The 15,517-nt window shown below is 39.6% G+C and overlaps 1 protein-coding gene and 1 long non-coding RNA gene across 3 annotated transcripts in view; one reads left to right on the top strand and one right to left on the bottom strand.

The window, feature by feature from the left end:
- Nucleotides 1-4,798: 4,798 nt before the first annotated feature.
- On the bottom strand, nucleotides 4,799-8,008 carry LOC122861755. Its single transcript, XR_006374563.1, has 4 exons — nucleotides 7,700-8,008; nucleotides 7,508-7,588; nucleotides 5,760-5,907; nucleotides 4,799-5,382 (listed from the first exon to the last, which is right to left on the bottom strand). It is a non-coding gene; the product is annotated as an uncharacterized LOC122861755 (long non-coding RNA).
- sptbn5 (spectrin, beta, non-erythrocytic 5) overlaps nucleotides 5,807-15,517 on the top strand; it is a 69,443-nt gene continuing 59,732 nt past the window's right edge. Inside the window, exons 1-5 of one of the 2 annotated variants that reach the window (XM_044166605.1) lie at nucleotides 5,807-5,923; nucleotides 10,888-11,055; nucleotides 11,745-11,861; nucleotides 12,157-12,314; nucleotides 12,407-12,635. In XM_044166605.1, coding sequence (XP_044022540.1) covers nucleotides 5,810-5,923; nucleotides 10,888-11,055; nucleotides 11,745-11,861; nucleotides 12,157-12,314; nucleotides 12,407-12,635 — 786 coding nt within the window. In that variant the 5' untranslated portion in view covers nucleotides 5,807-5,809. Of the gene's footprint in view, nucleotides 5,924-10,887; nucleotides 11,056-11,744; nucleotides 11,862-12,156; nucleotides 12,315-12,406; nucleotides 12,636-14,917; nucleotides 15,492-15,517 lie in introns of those variants that run through there. The other variant, XM_044166606.1, reaches the window with a different exon arrangement.

Below are 15,517 nucleotides of genomic sequence, written 5' to 3'. Positions count from 1 at the left end.
CATGTGCTGGTGGTTAGTTAAGTTTGTATTTATATTTTAGGAGACTTTCTACATTTCCAACTCAAAAGGAAAATATTGTTCTTTTTTTCTTCCATTACATTTATCGAACAGCTTGAGTTACTGGTTACTTTTTAGATCCAGATTTTACATTAAAAATTTATATAATCTCTTAAAATAGGATGTTTTGCTGTAGTTTAAAGTATTTGCTAAATAAGACAATTTAAAGAATGGGTCAAGAGTTTTGTCAAAACCTCATTTGCTGCTGCTCGTTCACTGAATAATCATTTTTTAATTGAAATCGTAATTTTCAAACGGCAAAAGCTGTGATTTTTAATTTTAACTTACATCATTAACAGTGTCTGTAACATGTAGGGAAATCCTCTTATTCTCTTTCTTTATGAGATTTAGATATTCAGATTAATATCAATCTGTGTTCACCACACAGCTGGAGTCAGGATGTGTTTTAGCCTAGCTTAGCATAAAGACTGGAATCCGGGGGAAACAGCTAGCCTGGCTCTTTTCCAAAGATCTCTTTCAACAATACACCTACGAACACCTGTAAGATCACTGATTAACATGTTGTATCTCATTTGTTTAAACTGCACACAAACAGAAATGTAAAAACCACAGTTTGTAGTTTTAGGAGGAACTACATGCCGGAACTATTTCTTAAGGAACAACAGTGTATCCATCCGCCCGGCACTACAGTGCTACAGCGTGGACTGCCAGATACACGAAGTACAAGACAACGTCACCATCAGTCTAAACCGGGGTTTGCTCTGGTTTTGAATGCGTGAAGGCGACGTGTTTAAGCTAAAACGAGTGCTAAGTTTCTCTATAAACAGTAACTTTAATTAGTGCTAACTTAATCTTTATAATATGTAATATTATATCGCATAGTTGGGGGAAAAGTTGTGTTTTAATTAATGTTGATAAAAATCATCGGGTTTAAAGATTGTTTGTGAAGAATGTAAATATTTGTTAATAACTTCATCATCATCGTACCGATAAGTTAAACATCGGAGCTCTTGAAAATTGTCACCATGGAAACAGCTGCTGCAACACAAAGTAAGCTAGCTGTAAGCTAGCTGTAAGCTAGTTAACGCCGTAGGTAGCGTTTCGCCAGAGGTGGTCTTTTTCGTCTGATATCTGTGGAGGATGTGGTGATGTCAGGTGTCACATGACCTCCTCATGAATGTGTTAAAAGACAAAACAGGAAATGGAACAAAAGAAAGAGAGGTCAATAAAGTTTGTCACATTGGCCCAGACTATATACAGTAACTGTCCTGATAAAAGCCTTCATTAAACTAATTGTTGGACGCAGTTGTAAAGGGGGTTTCAGTCTCTGGCCTCCAGAGTTTCATCTGCAGCACAGGAGCTGATTTTTCCTGCAACTGCAAGTGAACTAAACTTTTTACACTAATTAGACATACTGAGACGTTAACCTGCTGATTCTGGTTTTTCTTAAAGCTTTCACTCAGCTGACGGTGAAGTGTGTGTGTGTGTGCGTGTGAACTTTGAAGCCACTGGATTTACAGCATGAGCAGCTCCACTCACCTGACCAGCAGGTGCAGGGGTCAAAGTTCACGCTGACAGTATGAACGCACACTTTCTTTCTTTTATGGTAACATTTGGTCCAGACAGTAACATCAGATCATTCAGACTGTCTGTTGGATCAGAGGTGGTTTTTATTCCAACACGTCTTTGGATCTCTCACTCTGCCTGAGATTCGAGTGGAAGGTAAGAAGAGTAACAGTGTTTATGTGCAGTACGTTGCATCTATAATATATCTCTTCTGTCTCTTTATGTGTCTTTTGTTCTTTCTAAGTGTGTATACAGTCGTAGTTTAGAGATCTGTGAGTGTTTTTCTGTTTTTAAATTCTGCAGGATCTATCTATCTATCTATCTATCTATCTATCTATCTATCTATCTATCTATCTATCTATCTATCTATCTATCTATCTATCTATCTATCTATCTATCTATCTTTCTATTTTAAGTGTTTGCATCGTGACAGAAAGTGGTGTTTTTAAAGTATAACTACAGTTGGCTGAAGTATTAGAGACGTGAAAAGTGCAAAGCAGAGTTAAAGGAATAGTTGGACATTTTTGTGGAGAGTCAGATTGTTGAGATTGACACCAAGCTTTCATGTCCGTAGCTAAATATGAAGCTACAGCCAGCAGCCAGTTAGCTTAGCATAAAGACTGGAAACAGGGGGAAACAGCTAGCCTGGCTCTGTCCAAAGGCAGTGGTGGAAGGTAACTAAGTACATTTACTCCAGTGCTGTACTTAAGTACAATTTTGAGGTACTTGTACTTGAGTATTTCCATTTTCATCTCAGAGAGAAATATTTTACTTTTTACTTCACTACATTTATTTGACAGCTATGGTTACTAGTTTCTTTACAAATTAAGATTTTTACATACAAAACATACTGTATGATGAGCTTAAAATATGATTCATTGTCATAAATTAAACTAACAAACAGTATGTTTGTTAAGTATGTCGAGATTTAGGATTATAGTCATAATATAATTATTATATTTATTTATCATGTTGCTGTGTGTTGGATTTGACAACTCCTGATGGTGATTTTATTTCTTTACTTTCTCTTTTCATATTTCTTATGACTTTTTTTGCTTATTTTGCTTTTGTGGAAACAACAAAGGCAAAAAAACAGGTCGTGTACCAAAATCCTACAGAATAAATCTTAAAAAAACAAACTATTTTGATATAATTCAAATTATCTCTATGTCGACCAACTATAACAGCTCACAACTATACACGTTATAAACATTAATGCATCAGTAATAATCACCCAACAATATAATATACATAATAGTATATCACTCACAGGGGTCATTTTTCTGCAGAACAAATACTTTTACTTTGATACTTTAAGTACATGTCAATACTTTTCTACTTTTACTGTCTATTTTGAATGCAGGACTTACTTAAAGGGACAGTTCACCCCAAAATCAAAAACACATATTCCTCCTCTCACCTGTAGCGCTGTTTATCCATCTAGATAGTTTTGCTGTGAGTTGCAGAGTTTTGGAGATATCGGCCGTAGAGATGTCTGCATGTTTTGAATATAACGGGACTATGAGGCGCTCGGCTCGTGGAGATCAGAGCGCCAAAAAAATACATTTGAAGAACTCAACAGCAACGTCTCTTTCCAGAAATCCTGACCCGGTTACTCGAGATAATCCACAGACTTTGCTGTGAGCAGTTTCAGAACACATCTGTTGTTAGCAGCATTTTAATGTTAGCTGATCAAGCTGCTGTTTTATATCATGATTATATTCAGAATCAGAATCAGAAATACTTTATTGATCCCCGTAGAGAAACTCAACACACAGGAGGAAGTACTAGCAAACAATATTACACACTATAAAACAGGTCAGAAAATAAATTAAGTATCAGGTGGGTGTTAGTATAAGATAAGTATAAGTATAATATTGTGTTTTGCACTGCAAATATTATTGTTTATTAGTTACTTAGAGTCCTAAAAGTATTTTTCACAAAATACGTGGAAGAATCTGCCAGTGTAGTTTGATTATTTCAACCAGTTTCTGACAGAAAACAACTTTTTTCAAGAAGTTTTTAGAGAGGAGTGAGACGACAGAATGAGGGATCGCTGAGGGAATCAAGAAAAATGTCACCTGACTTCAGGTTGAACTGATCTCCCCGTAATGGCAGATTCTTTCACTTGTAATTAGATAATAAGACTTTTAGGACTTAATAACGGACACAAATCACTTGGTAAGATGAAGATTTTTGAGGTGTCTGAATTCTGCAAAATGTTCCAAGTAACGTTCAACATTTCCCTCTGAGATGTGGAAGTATAAAGTAGCACAAAATGGAAATACTCAAGTAAAGTACCTCAAAATTGTACTTAAGTAGATGTACTTTAGTTACTTTCCACCACTGCACACACACACACACACACACACACACACACACACACACACACACACACACACACACACACACACACACACACACACAGCTTTATGACAGCTGAAGAATGTTTACAGCGGTGTTGTATTGAAGGTGTAACTGCTCCTGTCAGCATGAAGATAAATTAAATCTTCACCACATTTTAACTTGTTGACTCTTGTGAAAGTGAACTCGGCTCCGTGACACCTGACCAGTCAGCTGACAGCACGCGGTCGTCACATTGGCCGTCCAACCAGACGAAAGGTGCATTTAAACCTGAGCTTCAGGTTTTCTGTAGACCGTGTTTGCTTCCTCCAGCACCGCCGTCAGGATGGAAATTCCCCTTAAATATTCAAATTTTACGCAGAGATTTCCGTGAAATGTCCCGATCACATTTCTGCTCTCCAGAGGATGAACCCTGTAGATGTGAATGACTCCATGAACATTACTCTAGCGCCACCCTCAGGACAAACTTTACATTTTTAGCTCCACTACTGTTCAGACTGTAAGAACAGGTAAATCATCAGGATGTTGTTTGTTGGATGTAACGAACTCTGCAGCCCTGATGGGGGGCCAACCCTAAAAACTCTGTTAATATTCTAATATTTAATAATAAACACTGTTTTTAATAAATGTAACTGCAGTCTGGATTATGTTCTCTGGCAGTGCTCTGTTCTTGTACCACGTGGCTGGAGCAGGTGATGGCTGTGTAAAGCTCAGGACTTTGACACCAAAGACAGGGCTTAAGCTACTGAAACCACTAATCATAATAAAATGCAGTGTAACAGTAGCACAAAGAGTCATTACACAGCAGGATTTATCTTTGCTAACATTATCCAACAGAAGTTTACTGGATTTATGAACTTAACGTTACATTTGTGAGAGAAAGATTGTGTTATTTCTTGTTTCCAAAGTTAAATAGTGTCGCTTTGGTTTGGTTTAATACTGAAAAAGTAAACATGTCCTGTCTCATGACTCGTAAAATATTTAAACATCAAAACCATATTTTCCTAACACTTAAAGGGGTCGACAATACAAAACCATAAAAATGTTAATTATGCTTCAGTTGCTATTGGATATTGTAGGAAAACTAATTCGATACGCTGTCAGTGAACATTTTGCAAATATGTTAAGTAACTTTTCATTAAGTTTCTTCATTCTGTTGATAAAAAAACATAATCCAGGCAGCATTACATTCCTCACAAAACCTACTTGAAGTTGCATTTTTATATTATATGAAGATGATGATCAGCTGCACAGAATGAACATGTCTGCCGAAGAGCAGCTGGGATCTTCCGGGTTTCATGGCGGATTCGGGAGGGTCATGAAATGAAATGTCTCGGGGTGTCGGGAATGAAAACGAGCATCAGGCCCAACGGCTTCTGGTTTGATCCCGAGTTCTGCGGAAGACAACTGAAGCTGGCACCTTACCATCTCCACCTGTGTGACACACACAGGTGGAGAAAGAAAGAGAGCTCTGATTGGTTGAGGTCCAACGTGAGCCAATCACAGAAAGAATTTGTGACTCGACTCATCTGACACAGAGACTCAAAAGACTAAAATATCGAGTATTCTGATCCGTGTCAATTAAAATAACTCAAACCAGGAAAACAGGTTCGCTAATCAAGATGCACGTTTGTTTTTGTGTATAATCTGTGAATTCACATATTTGTTTTATAATACTTGTACATATTGTATGTATCTTTATATTTCCTGCATTTGTTTGGTGTAATACAATAACTCCGCATGCTGCATATACACATGTGACATAGTGTGCAAACAAGTGATGCCTAATTTTAGTCTCTGAGGGTTCTTACCTTTTGAAGCATCTTTGAAACTTTTCTCCGTGTGCTTCCAGCCAATCAGGATGGAGGGCGAGGAGGACGGGGCGGGGCGAGTCAGGGAGCTGCAGGAGCAGAGGATGGCGGTGCAGAAGAAAACCTTCACCAAGTGGATGAACAGCGTCTTCTCCAAGAACGGGGTGAGACGGGAAGAGATGGAGAAGAAAAGATTTGGCTCATTTGGCATGAAAATAGTTTCTGTTAACACTGGTTTAGGAAAAGAAACCTACCTGCAGTGGTTACATAAAACCAGAACAATATGACCTTTTTCCAGTAGAGGAAGAAGCAAGTACCAACAATAACTCATTACTGATTAATCTGCTGATTATTTATAAAATGTCTATATTTTATAGGCATGTTTTGTATGTAAAATCTTTATCTAGCTGTCAGGTGAATGCAGTGGAGCAGAAATATAAAGTACAAACACCTAAAGAATTTAACTTAAGTGAGTAAATGGATTTATTGACTTTCCGCCGCTGCCTGTTTCCAACTCACACCATCAGTTTTAGATTAATCTCAAGTCTTTCATTGGTTTCAGTTACATTAAACAACTAAAGTTTGTCTAAAAACACTTTTGGAAAATCATCCAGCAAATGTCTGAGTGTGTTTAGTTCAGTCCTGTATGTCGGGGTTGTTCCTGTACAGTATGTTTCCATTGTTTCCATGCAGGCTCTCAGTCTGTTTGTTGTTGAATCAGTCTGCAGATGCAGGCAGCTCCATTAGTATTACAGCATTAATTCAGGGAACATCGACTCAGCACATTTCTGTTTCTCTGATGCTCAGCGTCCGTCAGGACTGAGCCGAGTCCTGGATCAGGTTCAGCTACAAGACTCAAGTTGTATTTTTCTCTCATTTTTCAGTTTTGGCTCTTTTGGAGTTTTAAGGTTTTGAATGCAGGACTTTTACTTGCAGAGGAGTGTTTTCACAGTGTGGTATTAGTACAGGATCTGAATACTTCTTCCACCGCTGGCTGTGTATTGGCTGAAAGATTCAGTACGATCGCTGTGTGTCGGCTTCAAAACGCCCAACTCTTTACGAATCAAACAAATGCGAACATTTCTGGCTGCAGCGATGATGTCAGTGTTATTGTTCCCCCTGTTATCTTTCTGAGCCATGTTCCTGTCTGATAATCAGCTATTAACTGTACTCCATCAGCTGGTCCCACATATGTAAACACACATAAATCATCAGTCATGATAACTGACACGGTTTCACCCTCTACAGTGTTGTTGCTCTGTCTCTTGTCCCGTTGGCCGGTTTAATAGACTCCAGTTCACGTAGTTCTGGGTTTGATTTCATGTGCTTTCTCTGATAACCGGATGCCAGCTGTTGGCTGAACACTTAGGCCTGCTGCTGCTCTTCATTCCCAGAATTCCTCTGGGATTGCCACAGGATGGCAGCAAATTAATATAATTAAACACTGCAAAAGTTAATAATTGTTTCCTCTATTAACTCAATAGTGGAAACGGAGGACAAGAAAAACAGACAAAAAAGAATGTGTCCGCATACTTTTGGCCAATATTTTGATACCACCGTCCTAATCAGTATTATAGTAATATATATTCCGGCCACCGGCGGCAGCACTGAGCGCACTGCTGCTGAGCAGCACTCCACTCAGGCGGTGAGGAAGAATTCCCGCGCCATCTTTGAATTTACCTTGTTAGTGTGGATTTTAATTGAAGTCAGTCGAAGTAAATCATGTTTTCTTGACACTTTACACTCACCTGACATGGCCTCATCATCGCTTTATAAGTCGCTAAGAAGATTGTCTTTCCTCCGGTGGGTCTGAATTTATCTTGATGTCCCTGTAACGAGTTTTGTGCATGCCCGAGTGACTGAAATGTTTGGGTTCAATTAATAGCAATCCAGAACCTTGGTACCGACTATGACATTTACACAGTGTTCCCAACGCAAACCTTTGCGGATTCATCGAAACGTGATTTTTAGATGTTATCCAGCAGCAAGTTGTATCTTTAAAGTCATTTTCGTGATTCTGCTGACGTCTTCGGGTCTGCCCAGAGTGATAAGTGTTTGCCCGGGGCGAAAACAATGTTTAAATCCAATATTTCCAACGGCCGTGAGGTCAAAAATGTGGCTAGCATCGGGTATGAGCTAACATCAGTGCATTTAGCTTCAGTAACGTTAGCTCACAGCCTCTGAGGCTAGCGTTAGGTAAGCTAGCGATAACTGAGTTCAGTGGTTTGACCTTGCTAACCCACTTAGCTAACAGCAAAATAACTTCTTATTTCAGTTGCCATACTGACATGTTTACATATGAAACTTTAATTAAAAAGAAAATAAGTTACCTGTAGCCAATTGTGGAAGTCAGCAAAGTCCATTTACTCAAGTAACATACTGTACTAAAGTACAATATGATGTTCTTGTACTTTACTCACGTATTTCCATCAAAGACAAGGCAAATAATGTACTTTGCTTTTTTTTTGTAATTACATAGTTTCTTTGAGATTCAGAGATTTAGACTTTACATGTAAAACACATGTTTAAAATATGATGTATTGTCATAGTTTTAACTACCTAACAGTATATAAAGTACTCTTAATTAAAATTCTGCTCAATAATAATCCAATTATATAGGCCTAATATGTTCACTTTGAAACAATTCATTGGTTAATCAATTAACAAAAGATTAATCTGCAATTGTATAATCATAAAAGTATTTTTTAAAAGCAAAAATGCCAAAAAATCCATCCATACGTCCAGCTTTCCAGAAGAGAATATTTTCTGTGTATCTCAGTAAACTTAATACTTTTTAGTTTTGGAATCAGACAAAAGGGGCAATTTGAAGATTTCACCTTTTGGCTCTGAAAAATTAAGATATTTTCTGATATTTTATAGACCAAACTGTTAATAAAGACGTAAAAGACAGATTAGTAAAAAATTAAAACAATTGCTACTTTAATAGATTCCCATTTTTATTCTGATGGGGTTTAAGATGGTTTTCTCGGCTGTCATATTTTGCGTTGGATGTGATGAACTCTGAGTAACAGCGTTGTCTTCATGTCAACAGGAAATCAAACCCAGGTGATGCTATAAAAGGCTGTTCAGATAGCCCCGCTTCCACGTTCACAGCTCGGTGTTACACCCAAACACATCCCTCCACTTCAGTTTTGGCTTTTTACAGCTAATTGTCTCATGGCAGAAATCCTAAATCTAATCGCGCCCAATGTTCCCACTAAACCTCGTGGAAATCCATTAACGATTTCCTGCTGACTGACAAACTAACAGGATGGAAACAACATGATGGAGGTCAAATCTCCAACAAGAATGATGCTAGCAGCCAATGTTCACCTTTTTATTTGGATATACCAAAGCAACATACAAATAATGTAGTCAGTGTAATAAACCTGGACTGTCCATGTCCTTTTTGTTAAACGGTTGCAACGAAGGATAATAATAAAGTAGTAAAACAGGTCTCAAAATTAAAGAAAAAAATCAAAATAAATAAGAAAATCACAATAAACAAATGTTCAGGTTTTGTACAAGATCCTACTTTCACATATTTTTAAAAACTTGTCCTGTTGCAGACGAATGGAGTTATTCTTTTCATCCTAAACATATAAATAATGTCAATCCAATCATTAATTGAAGAACATATTTACTTTTTTGTGTTTTTTGACCTGAAATCAGGTTGTTTTTAAGACATTGTGTAAGTCTCAGCTCTATATTTCTGTGTAATTTTCATACAGCTCCTCCATCAGACTAATTTGTTGTTCAGTTTTCAGAAATAGTGAAAACTACTGATGACTTTCATTAACAATCAATCTTCGTTAGTTTTTTTTAATGGCCGCCTACCATTGAGTCTGGTTCTGCTCGAGGTTTCTGCCTCTTAAAGGACGTTTTTCCTTGCCACTGTGGCCAAGCGCTTGCTCGTGGTGGGATTTAATAATAATAATAATAATAATAATAAAACTTTATTTATAGAGCACAAAACAAAGTACAAAGTGCTTCACAACAAGATAAATAAAACACCACAGTGAATGACGAAATATAAAGAAATAAAATACATAAGATACACAAAAGCAGTAAAATAAACAGTTCAGGTAAAATCAGGATCTGCTTTCAGATGAAAATGTGTTTTGAGAAGAGACTTAAATGAAGACGCTGACTCAGACAGCCTGATGTCTTCGGGCAGGTTGTTCCAGAGCCTCGGGGCCCTGATGGCCAAAGCTCTGTCCCCCTTAGTTTCCATCCTGGACTCAGGAACAGACAGGAGACCCCTGCCTGAAGATCTCAGACTACGTGAAGGTTCATAAGGGATTACAAGGTCTAAAATATAATCTGGAGCCATGAAGAGCCTTAAAAGTAATTTGTTGAGTCTCTGTAAATAATATTATAAAGAGTACCGTCTAGAAGTGCAATGAGATAACTTCTGTTATGAATTGGCGCTATATAAATAAAATTGAATTAATCATTTCTGCGTACAATCTATAAAATGTTAGAAAAGCAGCAAATCTCAGGGGAGTCTTGAATAAGAAGACCGGTATCTGTGGTCATGGAAGTAAAAACTTGGGTGTGTGAAGATTTGTAGGAAGACATGATGGACCTTTGTTCTGACAAAGGAGCTGTAACTCCAGTGGGATCTAGTCTTGGAACAAACACTTCTTAGCTTTAAGATGTTACCTGACCTGTAGATAACCGGGATGTCCTGAACCAGGCTGGACGGGGAGGTCGGGGGGAAGAAGCACTCGACTGTCAGGATGATTTAAGGGAAATTTGCTTTTTGACATCGAACTTCCTGCCAGTCACAGAGCTGTAAACATGTTTCCTTACATCTTAAAAACTGTGTATTTACCACTCACACTATACAGTATGCAGAGGTGGAAGAAGTATTCAAATCATTTACTTAAGTACTAATATATTAATGTAAAAATACCCCATTACTACTTAAAAGATAGTCAGGTGCCCAGTTGAACATTGAAACAGGTTTTTCTTGCTGTAATCATTCTTCCTGTACTGGCCGTTAAAAGTGCGTTTTTAATATAAGTGATGGGGGACAAAATCCACAGTCGTCTTTCTGTGCAGGACTGGACATCACCGAGTAAAAGATCAGCTGTCAGTCTTTAACTGTCTTCACCTCCTGCAGGAGAACGTGGAGCTGACCGACGTCTACACGGAGCTGAAGACCGGCGTCGCTCTGATTCGTCTGCTAGAGCTCATCTCCAAAAAGACGCTGACTCCGCCCAGCCGCCGCAAACTGAGAGTCCACTGTCTGGAGAACAACAGCATCGCCATCAGCTTCCTCAAAACCAAGGTACCTCACCTGTCCGTGTCATTCAGAGGCCTAAAAACCAGGGGGGGAAATCCATCCCTGTCCACATCTTGTCCTTTTCTCCTTGCAAGTGATTTGCCGCCTCTTTGAGCTCCGAAACCAGACGCGCACAGTATCAGTTTTGAGCCAGTCGGTTGTGGTTTCCACTCCATTTTAATTCAACACACTCAGTAAACTCCTGCCCAAGAACGAAAAAGCTGCGTCCCAATACTGTATACGCTGCATTAATCTTCACAACGTACATCAGTGTGTTATTCTAACAGAAATGATTCAAAATGTGCGCCAGCAGATGTCACTCAGAGTTTTTTAGTCTCCATACTGACTTTGTTCAGGCGTGAACACATTAGACTCTGAACCTGCTGAGAATTAGCTTGTATTATGCAGTTGGAACGCAGCTAAAGTCTTTGGGTCTTTCATGATTTCCATCTGTATTTAGTGCATTGTATTTGGCTCCATCTGGTGTTTATGTTCCTGCATTACAGCGTTTGTCTTGTGAAAACTGAGCGAACAGAATAAGTGTACTGAGCAGAGTGAAGAGATGATCCAAAGGTTTCTCTTGCGACTCAGATGGGCCTCCATCCTGTCCTAAAGAACGCATCTTACGGCCACATTACATCTGAGACGTTCCTCTGTCGAGCTCTACACAAACCAATCGCTGTCTTTCCTGTCAGGTTCGGGTGGATCTGATTGGTCCTGAGAATGTGGTGGACGGGGACCGTACGCTGATCCTGGGTCTGTTGTGGATCATCATCCTCAGGTTCCAGATCGGCCCCATCGACCTGGCCGAGGTAGGGAATCAAACCCACAACCTTCAGTCTGGCAAGACCTGAATAAGATTTATCGTCTTTGTAGTTCACCTGTTCTCTTTTAGGGATTTTTTCTTTCAAAACTAAAACTGTGACCTGAAATCTAATTACAAAGAAAACACTTTCTGCACTAACTGTATGAGGATGTCGTCTCCTTCTGTCCTCTCCACTCTTTTCTTTCTTTCTTGGCCTTCTGCTTCTCCTCTTCTCCTCTTCTTCCCATCTCTCTCTCTCTCTCTCCTCTTCCTCTTTCCTTCCTCCTCCCCTCCCGCCCCAGGAGGGGGGCGGAGCCAGTGTGGCTCATCGCTCGGCGAAAGAGGCTCTGCTGATCTGGTGTCAGAGGAAAACGTCGGATTACGACGGCGTCGACGTGCGCGACTTCTCGTCCAGCTGGAGGAACGGACTCGCCTTCAACGCCCTCATCCACGCACACCGGTAACACACACACACACACACACACACATTGTTTTCTACTCTCCATCCAATCTGCTCCATCCTCTCTCTCTCTCTCTCTCTCTCCATCCCAGGCCTGACCTTTTTGACTACCGCCGTCTCCATGGCGACGACCCCCGTCGCAACCTGGAGCACGCCTTCTCTCTGGCGGAGCGGGAGTTTGGGATCATGCAGCTGCTGGAGGTGGAGGACATGGTGGTCCCTCATCCAGACGAGAAGTCCATCATGACCTACGTGTCCCTGTACTATCACTACTTCTCCAAGATGAAGCAGGGACAGACCATCCAGAAGAGACTCGCTAAGGTGTGTATATATATAAATATCTCACCTTTTTAAAGGGACAGTTCACCCCAAAATCAAAAACACATACTTACAATATTACATATTACCTGTTGTGCTATTTATCCATCTAGATTGTTTTGGTGTTTTCGGCTTGTGGTGCTCAAAGCGGCCAAAAAACAAACAAAACAAAAACATTTGAAAAACTCAACAGCAAATCAGGACCCGGTTACTCAAAGATAATGCACAGATTGGTTGTGAGCAGTTTCATGTAGGAACTATCTTCTTTCTACCGATAGTTCCTACATGAAACTGCTCACAACAAGGTCTTTTTGTTTAGTAGTAGTAAAAGAAGAAGTGGTTCTGGCGGAGTCGGAGTTGATCTGCTGCCCTGACATCAACTGTAGACTTTTCCACCCCCTGCAGGCTGCTTTAGGAGCTGCAGCAGCAGCCTGCAGGTAACTGTAGAAACATTCAGTGCCTGTTGTCCATCTGTTGGCTCACACTCACATGGTGACTTTCTCTAATCCATCAGGATCCTCCTCCTGCCTGTCAGTCAGTGTGGATTACTGCTGGATTAGATTCAGGACTGACGGGAAGAACACTGTGGGTGACTTTAACTAAAAGACAGCGGTAGACTAGAAATATCTGCCACACAATAAGGTTTTTATATTCATGTCACGGGTATAAGACAGTCGGAGGGAACACAGTAACAAGTAAGCTGTAACTAAAGAATATAATAAATAAACACCCATGCAAAGAACCCACATGAAAGAAAAAGCATAAATGTAAAGAATAAAAGAATATTTACTACATTACACAAGCTACGTTGCCCACCCTTTATATCATATATATCTTACAAATAATTGCAGAATTAGATAATTAAATGATTAAGATTTATAGGATTAATGGTGACTGTGGGCGGAGCTGCGGACGCTAAGCCAATCAGATCAGATCACACGCACTGAGGCAGCAGCAGAAACATTATGAGTCATTCAGAGAGCTAACAGCTACTGAACTAAACACTGAAGCGACACACCTTTACCTGCTGTTTGCACCTGCTCAGAGAAACAGGAGAGTCTCTTCACGTCTGTGCAGTCTGGTTCAGCTCAGTCAAAACTAAACTACCAAGGATTTCTCTGTGGATTTAAGGAGTATTTGATGTTTTTGTCAAGCTCTGTCAGTTGTCAGTTTCCTCTGTTGGGTTTGTAAGCTCACATATTTGTTTGTTTTGAGAGATTGTAAAGCTGACAGTGTTTCTTCATTGATCCGAGGGATGCTGCATTCACACAGATCAACCACGGCTGTCACAGTGTTGGCTGAAAAGTTATTATTCCTCCTGTTTCTTAGTTTCTAAGGATTTCAGCTGGCTCTTGTTCTGATACAGATGTTTGCAGTGGTGTAAAAATCCTCAGTTTCTTTCCTTAGGTGGAACCACATGTTGTAGGGTTTGGTGATATGAAGATATATACTGAGAGACAATAGAAATTATCCTGTTTATGTCGAGGTAGCTATCCTGTCAGTATTTCTGTTTGTATTAGGTCTTATGGCAAAATCAGATTTCCAGAACATGATTTTAGCATCAGTGTGATGGAGTACCTTAATTTTCCAGGTGTTTAATTCACTGAAGAAGCCAAAAACAGACAGTGTGTGATTATTTTATTTATGATCCACAGAAATCCCAGAACATTTACTATATCACAATATGTACTGATAATATAACACAACATATATACTGTGATAGCAGATTTTATCCATATTGAACACTTAATAATTAGAATGACCAGTCATCAATACTTCATTAAACACACATGTGATATCCAGTGTGTTTAAGTATTTCATTGATAAGGGGCCTTAATATTTAGATTTATTGATCTACTGACCTCCTAATGTTGTGTTGTAATGGTTGGACCTCAAGCAATGTTGGCTGTTTATGCTTTTGTACCAGGTAAACCAGGTATGTCCAGGTCCAGTGATTTACCTGGGGTCACATAACGATGGTTTACTTGCACCACGTAGGTTCAGGAGTGTCACGGGTATGTGGGTGCATGTTTAGCAGCTGACAAGGTTACCTGTAGTGGGTGATTCCAGTTGTGTCCAGGTACATTGTGGGTATGTAGAGGTTTGGACCAAGGCTTTCCAGGTTGTGCCAGGTGTGTCTCAGGTGTGGTCAAGGGTATTTAGAAACATCCCTACAACTTACACTGTATGCACCAGGTGCCTTCCAGGTATGTTAGAAGTTTTCAAAGAGACCTTTCAGACTTAAATCGGATGTAACAAGTGTGTTTCAGGTGTGGTCAAGGTATTTAGAAGAATCTTCAGGTGTGTCCATGTGTGTTTCAGGTATGTAGAGGTTTCTTTCAATAAAGACTTAAATGTTTAAATTGGAGTTAACACAGGTGTGCTTCAGGTGTTGTTGAGTTATCTAGAAGCATCCCCAGCAGTTGTACTGTATGCACCAGCTGTGTCCAGGTGCGTTCTAGGTGAGGTTTCAACAAAAACATTTTAGGTTTAGACTGGAGATAACCGGTGTATGAGGTGTGTTTTATGTGTGGTCACGGTATCGAGAAGCATTTTCAGCAGTTATACTCTATGCAACAGGTACACACATGTTGTATGTATTAAGCGCAGCAGGTATTTCAAAGCTCTGTTCAGGTGCATAGAAGTGTCTCTTTTGACTAACAGGATTGATCTTAAGTAGGTGAAAAGTGTACAGGTTGAGTCCAGGTGTGTTCCAGGTGTTTCAAGGTGTTTAGCAGGGTAATATGCTGTAGGTGTGTATGTTCAGGGTTAACAAGTATGTCATTTTGGGGAAGTCTCAGTGGTCAGTGGGTGAAGAGGCAGTACAGGAGAGAGTCTTCCACCAGATCCCACCACAAGGTTTGTTATGTGTCTTTACAGAATCC

The sequence above is a fragment of the Siniperca chuatsi genome, linkage group LG15 (assembly GCF_020085105.1).
Source record: "Siniperca chuatsi isolate FFG_IHB_CAS linkage group LG15, ASM2008510v1, whole genome shotgun sequence".
Lineage (NCBI taxonomy): Eukaryota > Metazoa > Chordata > Actinopteri > Centrarchiformes > Sinipercidae > Siniperca > Siniperca chuatsi.
Note: the sequence above shows the minus strand (reverse complement) of the source record. Positions and strands in the feature narration are given on the sequence as shown.